This window comes from Atta cephalotes (genome assembly GCF_000143395.1).
Source record: "Atta cephalotes unplaced genomic scaffold scaffold00034, whole genome shotgun sequence".
NCBI lineage: Eukaryota > Metazoa > Arthropoda > Insecta > Hymenoptera > Formicidae > Atta > Atta cephalotes.
Window position 1 is genome coordinate 1,271,156 of NW_012130098.1, and position 10,760 is coordinate 1,281,915.

At 31.8% G+C, this 10,760-nt stretch overlaps 1 protein-coding gene and 5 non-coding genes across 6 annotated transcripts in view; 5 read left to right on the plus strand and 1 right to left on the minus strand.

The window, feature by feature from the left end:
* The window catches only part of LOC105621569, a 47,422-nt gene that overhangs the window by 7,260 nt on the left and 29,402 nt on the right, over positions 1–10,760 (minus strand). The window contains exons 4-6 of the mRNA XM_012203040.1: positions 6,614–7,545; positions 4,812–5,195; positions 2,270–2,450 (exon numbers count right to left, since the gene is read on the minus strand). Of these exons, the coding sequence (XP_012058430.1) occupies positions 2,270–2,450; positions 4,812–5,195; positions 6,614–7,545 (1,497 nt within the window). The remainder of the gene's footprint in view (positions 1–2,269; positions 2,451–4,811; positions 5,196–6,613; positions 7,546–10,760) is intronic.
* Trnae-uuc lies at positions 527–598 on the plus strand. Its single transcript has one exon. It is a non-coding gene; the product is annotated as a tRNA-Glu (tRNA).
* Trnae-uuc lies at positions 665–736 on the plus strand. Its single transcript has one exon. It is a non-coding gene; the product is annotated as a tRNA-Glu (tRNA).
* Trnae-uuc lies at positions 1,180–1,251 on the plus strand. The gene has a single exon. It is a non-coding gene; the product is annotated as a tRNA-Glu (tRNA).
* On the plus strand, positions 1,602–1,673 carry Trnae-cuc. The gene has a single exon. It is a non-coding gene; the product is annotated as a tRNA-Glu (tRNA).
* Positions 1,814–1,885, plus strand: Trnae-cuc. Its single transcript has one exon. It is a non-coding gene; the product is annotated as a tRNA-Glu (tRNA).

Sequence of the window (10,760 nt, forward strand, 5' to 3'; positions counted from 1 at the left end):
ATATATATATATATATATATATATATATATATATATATACATTTTATATATATGTATATATATATACATTTCTCTTTCTATCTCTCTCTCCTTTTTTTCTGCAACTTCATGTTGATTCAAATATTTATTTAGATCTACTTCTCTTGCATTAAAGAAAATGTTATATTTCTTCGTACAAAATGTAGGATTATTTATTTTATGAATTGCATAGAATGCCATAGAAGATATATATCTCTGTTTATCATTTTGAACTAATATTTATGAAATATGCAAATATTAATATTAAAACACAAAAATGATAAATTATAAATATATTTTATACAAAAATATAAGAGCTCGAAATATATGTATAAAAAATTTATTTTAATTAAATAAAATAATATTAATTTGGAGTAAAAATAAATAAATTAATTCATATTAATTGTTTTTTTTATTCAATAGACAAAATTTCTGAAATTATACTAAAATAGTTTATATTGTTTACACAATGCCACGTATATAGTAAGGTCAAAAGGGAATACCGAAATCCGGTATGGTCTAGTGGCTAGGATACCTGGCTTTCACCCAGGAGGCTCGGGTTCGATTCCCGGTACCGGAATATTTTTTACTCCGTTTTATCTTTGTATAGCTAGAAGTATATTCTTAAGAGCATCCCTAAATGTAATCCGGTATGGTCTAGTGGCTAGGATACCTGGCTTTCACCCAGGAGGCTCGGGTTCGATTCCCGGTACCGGAATTTTTTTTTTATTCAAATTTAGCAAAACAAGATAATTTAAATTATATCACAACAATGTGCAAATAAAATTTATAAAATTAAATAATCCAGTTTTTATTAATATAATTTTAGTTATTAATATAATTTTTTAATATTTTATCTGCGAAAGATGATTAAAGTATTAAATTAAAATAGATATGTTTTATTTTACGTATATTTTGAAAATTAAATATACATTTTTAAATAAAATATTTTCTTTTTTACATTTTATTTCATGTTGAATAATTGCTTAGTAATATTATTGTATGGATCCATTAATTACTTTTGTTTTATTTTGTAAAATAAATTTATATTTTGCGATATATAACAACATTATTATATTATTTCTTACTTTAAAAGTATTGTAAAGTGCAATATTACTGATAGTAACTTGATGTACTAACTTTATCCCTTCCGAATTTAAATCCGGTATGGTCTAGTGGCTAGGATACCTGGCTTTCACCCAGGAGGCTCGGGTTCGATTCCCGGTACCGGAATTTTTTTTTAATTTTATGCTTGCGTTGCAATATTAACAAAATATTATTTTAATTTTATTTTAAAAATATATATATTGAAATTTTTTAAAATTTTGTAACTACAAATTTGTCATATTTTATTTAACGTTTTTTTATTATTGATGTAAATTGACTTCTTTTAAATAATTAAAATATTAATAAATATTAAATTAAATAACAATATAATGTAATAAAAAAATGTTAATAATTAATAGCATCTAAAGTATTAGATATTAAATATTATATTATGATAATATAATGTACAATATTTTCTAAAAATATAATCATTGCTATATGTGTTGTGATCATTATGTAGAGAATGATCATCGTCATCCGGTATGGTCTAGTGGCTAGGATACCTGGCTCTCACCCAGGAGGCTCGGGTTCGATTCCCGGTACCGGAATATATTTTATAGTTCTATTTTTAAGAATATTTTAATATTTTATAAAAATAATTTTTTTTATAAATTCTAAAATTATTTATAACACTTTAATGAAAATATTGGACAAGAGTGATGGTTTGTAACAATACATCTTCTCACACTCCGGTATGGTCTAGTGGCTAGGATACCTGGCTCTCACCCAGGAGGCTCGGGTTCGATTCCCGGTACCGGAATTTTTTTTAATATTTCACAGAATTTTGTGAAGCTACGTAAATAATGAAGTCATTTATTTAATTTTTTATCCATTACAAATTCATAAATTATTTAAATTTTTTTCTTTATATCTCTTAATCATTTCTTTTGAAATTAATGCATAAAAAATGAATAGAGATAAAAGCAGATTTGAAATATTTCTATTAAAAATATATTTCGTTTTTCATTAGAAATATAATTTGTATACAAAATATAGTTTTTGTATAATTTTAACTATTTGGAATTTATTATAAATGAAATAATATAAATAAAAAATTAAAAATGAAAGAAAGATATGTATCAAGCAAGTTGAAATTCAAAATTATTTACGTCTTGCATTTAATTATTTACTTTTATTTTCATACCTTGACTTGTCCCACGCATAATGTTTTCGGGGGTTGATTGGCACGAACTACAAATTCAGGACCAACACATTGCGCTTTATTAAAACACCTGGTGGGTCCACCCACCGTTCTATATAAGCGCGATGGTGCTCTTTGAACTGCTTTTCCTCGTCGAGCTCTTGGTCCGTTCCTCACCATGATTCTGAAAATATTTTTATATAGATGTAACAGAAAAAAAAAACAAATTATCACAGCAAAATATTTCAGTACAAAAAGCAAGATTATCTATAGTAATCAAATGTAATCGATTAATGATGAACTTAAAGAGGCCGATTTCATTTTTTCTTATCTTTCTTTCTGTCACGTGATTAATAGATTGAGTAAAGTGCAATTTTTCATATGGCCTAAGAGACCGCGATGCACATAATGCAGCAAACCGAAACGTGCAAAATTTCACAGACAGACCTCACGTGGAACGTTATATACAGCGATGTTAACGAACTCTCGCCGAGTTTAATTAAACTTTAACTGGAGTAGACTCCGGATGCTTTTTTAGGGCATCACTAAATGTCTCTTTGTCTTTTATTTTTCCTATCTTTCTCTTCTCTTCATATTCTATTCTTTCTACCAAGAACTTACGTGATAAAAGATCGCATGTTTTCCCAGAGCCAAAATTAATTTTTACGATTAGGAATGTAATGTTCATGGGACAGCAAAGCAAAGATTTGTGAAAATAATATAAGAAACATATTTACATTTATCTAAACTTTTAAAAATACGATGTGATTGTGTTAAACATATCACTTAACATTTTGAAATATTATTAATATCACGATTAATTGATTAAAGATTATGGATTACGTATATTATATATGTTATAATATACCATTCAAGATTAAATGTCAAAGTTGAAAATCAGTGCAGTGAATATTTTACAATGGGCATTGTTTTGTAACGAAGACAATTTTAATTTAATCACATTGACTTCGATTTATTATAATTTTTACAATAAAAATATTAATTGTACTACTAATTATTTCTATTTAACTATATATATGTGCTTTTGTTTGATTTCCGTTTGAATGTCATAAAATCTAGGGCTCCGTAACTCTCATAAAGGTCAAAAGTTGCCGTCGCGCGCCGTCCGCGGCATGTTTCGATCTTTCCAACTAGAACATAGATATAACAGTCCAGCATGCATTCGACTACCAGTTGTAACATCTAGCTAGTTTTATGCGCTCTGAATGTACTCTGAGTTTCTCAAGTAAAAAGTAGAACATCAGTTATTATCAATAAGATATGTTTCATTCTATTTTGTAACTCTAGCAAAAATAGAAGTTGAACGTATAAACTTGAATGTAAGGAGGAAGCTTCTAGGAGGTGAAAATTGATACTATGAAACGTAAAAGAGGCCTTTACACTTCTTTTATGTTATGTTGTTTCAATTTTCGCCTCCTAGAAGTTTCATTTACACTTCTGTTACTTCCTCCTTACATTCGAGTTTATACGTTCAACTTCTATTTCCGTTAAGGTTACAAAATAAAATGAAACAGATATCTCATTGATAATGGCTGATGTTCTACTTTTTACATTCAACTTATGCTCCGATTTTTTTATTTCCAAGAAAGAAAGTCTATCGTAATCTACGTAAAAGTGAGAAAGAAAATAGCTATTCTACTCTGTTATCGCATATTCCTTATTATATATGGATCAATGCAAAATCATCACTCGATATATGCTCTAACTTTACTTGGGGAACTGTAATGAACTGTTCAAAAGCACGATGCATCAGAGGAAAATTGTCTCTGACGCGTCTCTCTGTTAGAACCGTCTCTCTGTAAACCCTCGTAAACGCTTATTAATAGGAACATGCGACTGGGAGGCAAAACTTAGTAATGCGGGTCGCGCAAGAAGATCACGAAACTATTTCATGTCTCTCACGTGTCCCTATTTGCCTCCTCATTGCCTCTAAACTCCCATTTTCGTAAAATTGAACAAATGAAATTCTCCTAGAGAAAGAGTAAATGTTAAAGAAGTAAATTTGTGGATTATCCGTAATCCGACATTATCGTTATATAAAATTGTGAGTTTACTTGCTTTTGCAGTATATAAGTACGGTGCATAATGTTATATATTAGTAGTAGTTAGTATCTTTTTATATATTATTTTATATATTAGTAGTTAGTATCTTTTAAGAAAGCTTTGAGACTTATGAAACTTTTCTCGAAGGGGGGAGGATAAATAAAAGGACGTTTAATTAAAGAATGAAACTAGAAACTCTTTTTTCTTTTTCTTTTTTTTTTGCTAATTGAAATTGGTTACTGATTAAAATTTTATCTGCTAGTTTAGATAGTTTGTAATGATTTGAAATAGCAAATTGGATCGGGATTAAATGTTTTTTTCTCTCATAATGAGTAATGCAATATGTAATTTAATTTTCTGACGAATAATCTACTTTCTTCTTTCTTTTATTACGATAGAAAATTAATGTATAATAAACTAAGACTGTGATAAATTGACACAGATAATTGATTATAATATAATAAGAAAGAGAGAAATCTACCTGGGAGGTTTTGCTGGCGGTTCTGTGTGGCTGTTACATTCCGAATCAGAGAGAGCAGTTTTTCTTAAGGTAGTGATAATTCGAGGTGGTTTCGGAGGTCCTTGTAATCTTCTCAATCTCATGGTAGTTGCTAAATTTTGTTGCCGTATCGTCTGTCCTTTTTGCGCAATATCGACACATCGAGATTCGGTCGTTGCTACGCTCGGCTGTGACAATCGCTTAAAATCTTCGTCAGTTTGCGTTCTAATCGGCAGTTGCGGATTAGAATGTTGCCTTTGCAAAAGCACTCTTCCCGGAGGCGTTCGTCCATATGTATCTTCGTGAAAACATTCATTTGGTTGGGAAGTTACATCAGGTTGAGAGTGACCGGTATTTGAAGGATGCCTATTTCGAAAGAGTTTTTAACGTTTCAAAATGAGAAAAGCATATTGCATAAAGTAGAACAAATTAATCCTTTGGCTAAGCTCGAATGAAATTATATCACTATTTTCAATTTTCATTGATTGTGGATCTTGACTATAAAAAATACTTTTTATGATGAAATAAATAAATAAATAAATAAATAAATATATATATATATATATATATATATATAGAGAGAGAGAGAGAGAGAAACGTGTACATTACAACGTCAACATATCACATGTCTCTTACCGCGCGTATTCAATATTGAATATCATCTATGACTATTGAATTCTGTTGATTCGCATAGGAATATATTTATTATTTTTATCATTATTAAATATTACGTTTCTTTCTCACTTTCCAAATTTCCAATCAAATTTCACTCATATTGAATCAATTGCCAAATCCGTGATTAAGCTATTATATCGGTTATTAGTGTCGTTGCTATTCATGATTTCTTTTTTACACAAAATTAATTTGGTTATCCTTAATTTTATGAAAGAGTGGCATAGTCTTCCGTGTTAAGTTCAATTATCATTGTTGAGTACGTTAGAAAAATTTGAGATTGTCAGGAATATTAAAAATATTCAGGACTATTTTCGTGTGCTGCGATCATGCAACGATCGTTGCTTTGGGTTAAATATAGATAAAAATAATTGACGACATTCTTGTTTAAGATATTGAAGATATCGAAGAAGATATCGAAATATAGAAAAGAATTACTCTATATAGTTATCTATTTTTATTCCAAAAGATCGTTAAGAAAAGTCATTGGCGTTCAATAGAGAAAACCAATTAGTGAGCGCTCAGCGATTCTTTAACATAATTGTTTCTTACACTTATTTTTAGATCCAGCGAAAAACTAAAAGTAAAAACCAATTAAAGAATTACTGAGTGCTTATTGATTGATTTTTTCTGTTAAACGCAGCATTGCAGTGGCGTTTTTTCGAAAAAATGAGTTAGCAAAAAATCACTATAATGGAGTATAATAGCCAAAGGTTTAAATATAAAGAAATTATATTATTTTTATTTTTAATGAAATTATTTAAGACTAGAAATAATTATAATTATTTTCTTGAGTTTGGGCTGGATTTAAAGTCGTGAAAACATCTATGTTCGAATGTAACATTTCTGAAAACTTACTCAAAATTAATTGCTTCGTAATGAAAAATTATTATATAGAATCTTATATTGGCTATCTTTGTCTCTATTTTTATGATTCACGTTTATTTGATGAAAATAAATTAAATTTCTTCATCTCAAAATATGAATTTAACATCGTGTCTTAAACAATTAATAAATATAGATATAGATTGTATAAATTAGTGAGAAATAAAATTACAAATAATATTGATTGATTTTTCTAAATAAGTACGCGAATGATATCCAGCGTGTACCTGTTTATCGATGATGATCTACCATAAATCTCGTCTCCATGACAGATCACAGGAGGTTTCGCAGACAATCCATTGACTCGCACATCCTGGGAGCTCAGGAAGGGTTTAACCGGCAGGGCATATATCGGGTCGTTGTAAACATTCCCGTCGGGATTACTGTCGACCATCGCGCTCGTCGTCGTCGGCAGATTGCCACTACTCCTGGTATGTTGAAGCCGCGTATAAACCGGCTGCGAGTATGTCCTCGAATGATGATGCACTCGACGTGTCGTCGCTGGTCCTATCGATCGGCTGCCGCTTTGGATATCCAGCTGCGATTGAAAGTGCGCTCTGTAACCGCTGAGGGCAATATCCCGATATGGCCGTTGCTGCTGCTGCTGTTGCTGTTGTTGTTGTTGTTGTTGTTGTTGCTGCTGCTGTGAATCGCACAAGCTCGTCAAATTGGGATGTGATTGAGAATTGCGCGATTGTGTCCTGAAATGCGTTCCTTTCGCATGATGGTGATTGTAAAGATGACTACGATGATCCTGCTGACCCTTTGATGGCTGCTGTGGATAATCTTGTTGCTGGTGAAGCGAGCGAAATTGGTTAGTTTGACGTTGAATGTGATCGTGATGTTGCTGCCGTTGTTGAACAGCTAATTGATTCGACAAATATTGCTCAACACGAGTCTGATGTTGAATAGATGGCGGTTGACCATTCACAATTTGGACGTAGTCTTGCTGCTGTTGTTGCGGATGATGATGATGCCCGTAGATTTTCTGTTGGCTCAAATGTTCAACCATATTCCGTGTAGGACACAGTGCATTCAGCTGCATTGCTCGTTTCCGCGCGGTGTATTGTGGCGATTTCACAACCTCTCGATACATCTCCATCACTATGTGAGTGAAGGGCCTTGCTTGTAGACGTGTCCGACAATATTCGGATATTACCTGCAAAGTAAGAACATGATATTGCAGTATTGTTAAATCTATTAATGGCGTGGATGGCTTTTACTTATTGTGAGTCTAATAGAAGAAAACAAGAAATAATCCGCGATAGCGGATTACGAACGAAAACTGTGTGAGAAAGTAGAGAGAAAGAAAGAGAAAGAGAAGAGAGTTTAATCCAATAAGATTAAAGATGTGTAATACACAAACTTTTTTATGTCAATGATTAGCATAATTAGTATTATCTTGTGACGTTAAATTTAGAATTATTTAATTAACGTAATATATATACATATATATCAGATAAACGTCCATGCTGAAAGTTCGCAGTAATCATCGCAGACATAATGTGATCGTGCAGATGCGTTTATCATGCTACCCAGCGCGCCGATTATCTAGTTTCGAAACTTTCGCGTCGCGCAGTAGACGAACTATTAGCTTAAGAAGACAATAGTTGTTGTCGTAATTCTATAGATCCTGCTAAGCTAAGATCCTAAGAGAAGTGCTAATATCTATTAACGCGTCATTGTGTTCCCTATGATGATGAATGCAAACGTATAGTCAAAGATTTTAATATTTATATGTAAGATATTTTTTCAAAAAGATTTCACAATGAAATTATCATTGTTGAAAACGTTATCTGTGTACTATTCATTAGAATGTTGCTTTTTATTCATCGTGATGCTAGCTTTCGGTTTTGTTATTCAAAATCAATTAGAGTTCTAATCAGTTGGGACAGTTCTAATGAGTTTCAATTGGGTGATATACGCGTCCGTAGTTTTTCTATATTGCTCAAGTGTTTCTTCTTATGTTTTTATTATAGAATTATAGATAAAAATTTTAATAAATTTATGGGAATTGATTTATGAGAAGAATTGAGAAGAATTTTAATAAATGAGAATGAAGACTTTTAATAAGACTTTTAAAAAACGATAAAGAAATTACTTCTACATTGTTTAATAAATGAGATGAGTTTTTTTTAATATCAAATTAATATCAATATTGAATAATGAATTGATGACAAAAATTTTTAGTTAAGAATGGAATTCAGATAAATATATTAATCAGAAAATTTAATGCGGAAATATTCTGAAATTAATAAATAGGATCAAGATGACCTCTCATTCAGCTACAATAGAAAATTTTTGACGCATGAGGACAGTGGACAGAAACCTGAAATTGATATGCTGTTTCATTACACTGGGACATTAAAAAAATAAGCGATGTGTGGGAAGAGCAATAGACGTGTAGACCATTATTTTTAACAAATAACCACTGGCTCAATTCGTGCTACGATTGGCATCCACCGTCTTCTGCGAAGTCAGATAGGTACTCGTCTTAACCTCGGTGTGTTCAGCCACAAACTTGCTTTATCCGCGCGGATAGATACAGCCAAGCAAAGTAGGTACTCGAGCGGATAATTTATTGGCCGCCGAGAATTCCTCGTAGAAACTACGGTTCTGCATTACGCCGCATGCCGTGTGCTCTCGTCTTTCCGCTTCCCCGCCGGCTGATTTCATCAATTTCGGGGGTTATCGGGGATGCACCTGCAAAATTATCGCGGTCCGAGATGGACGACTTATTATGGTCGCCTCGTCCTTCGCGCGCGATAACGGTCGCCGCGTTTTTGAGATTGCTGCCCGTTAATCATCAAGCTCGGTGAAATTATCGTAGGCAACCCACCACCCTCATATTCGCGTTCCAGACCGCCGCTCGTCGTGCCATTCGAGGCATGCTAAACCCTTGAAAGATCCACAGGATGCGAACCGGTTTACGAATTTATTTCTTGTAATGTCTCAGTCGTCTAATTATGTATCCCCTTCTTGCATAAAATAATCTCTTAAGAACCAGATTTGAGTCTGCTATTTGGCTTTTACAAATTTATTGTAGCTTTATTATACAATGGGTTTCGTTTTATCTTCGTTTTACTTCGATATATTGTTATATTCACTTGAGCCATTATAAAATCTGCGTATATTTTTTAATTAATTTCTGATATCGATGTGTTAAAAAAGATCGATATAAACAATATTACGATCATTCTCACACGAAAGTTCTTTTATTTATTTACAAATTGATTTTATTTACAAATTAAAGATGAGACATTTTTTTTCCTTTCTCATCTCAAGTTTTCTATAAAAAAGTAAGGAAAAAAAGAAATTGGTTTTTTTCTTTTATCTCAGGTTTATACGTGTTCCAAGATTAATAATTGAAGATAATAATTGAAGAATTTCGAAAAGATTGCGATTTGCATGTTTGTGACGAGCTGTGTTCTTGCGATGTTGCAACGTGCAACCGCATCTCTATCATACTATCTGTTCGTCCTAATATTTACACGTGGGAGAAATCTGCATCGCCCGTCTGTTTGCTGTCTGATCAAAATAATTTAATCATATGCGGGGGTGTCGCGCGAGTCCATCGCCCACGATTAAATTTCATCTTGCCATTTGCATCTGTATAATGTCGTTGAAAATCCGATGAATAGGTAGAAATCGCCCATATGCATTATTTCTCCTCGTTAAATCCTCTCGACGTTAATAACAAAATTGTGTAATGGAAAATTTTTATGTCGACATCGCACCTGGAAAATACATTTTAATTTTAAATGTGAATAAGAGAAACGGGAGTTGCAATTAATATTAATCTTATTTTGTTACATGGGTAGATTAATACCGACAGTCAGTAGAAATTAATTCGATGCAATATATTGCACCTATAATAACGTATTTATATTCTATACACAATCCTCCGCATTATATACAAAATTTATTTACTTAAATAATTAAATTTATTTAAATAATAAACACACATAATATGCGTTTGAAATACCATTAGGTTATAAATTAATATTATAAAGAGATAAATATATATTTTTTAAAATTAATATTATAAAGAGATATATGTATATATTTTTTTATAGAAATGTCATACATGGAGCGTGCGATTGTAAATTAAATGACACTATTTTTTACAACAATGTAAAGTATTTTCCATCATTTTCATTATCTTTTCTACGTGACATGCTTCGAATGTGTTGTACCACAATTCATCGATCTATTATATGCGGTTGGCAATTGTTGGCGAAGTATATCCATTCAATCAATTGGCTTTCAGTTTGTATTAAAGCCTTACATATTGTNTGTGTGTGTGTGTGTGTGTGTGTGTGTGTGTGTGCGCGTACGTGCGCGCGCGCGTGCGTGCGGTCGTGNGTGCGTGCG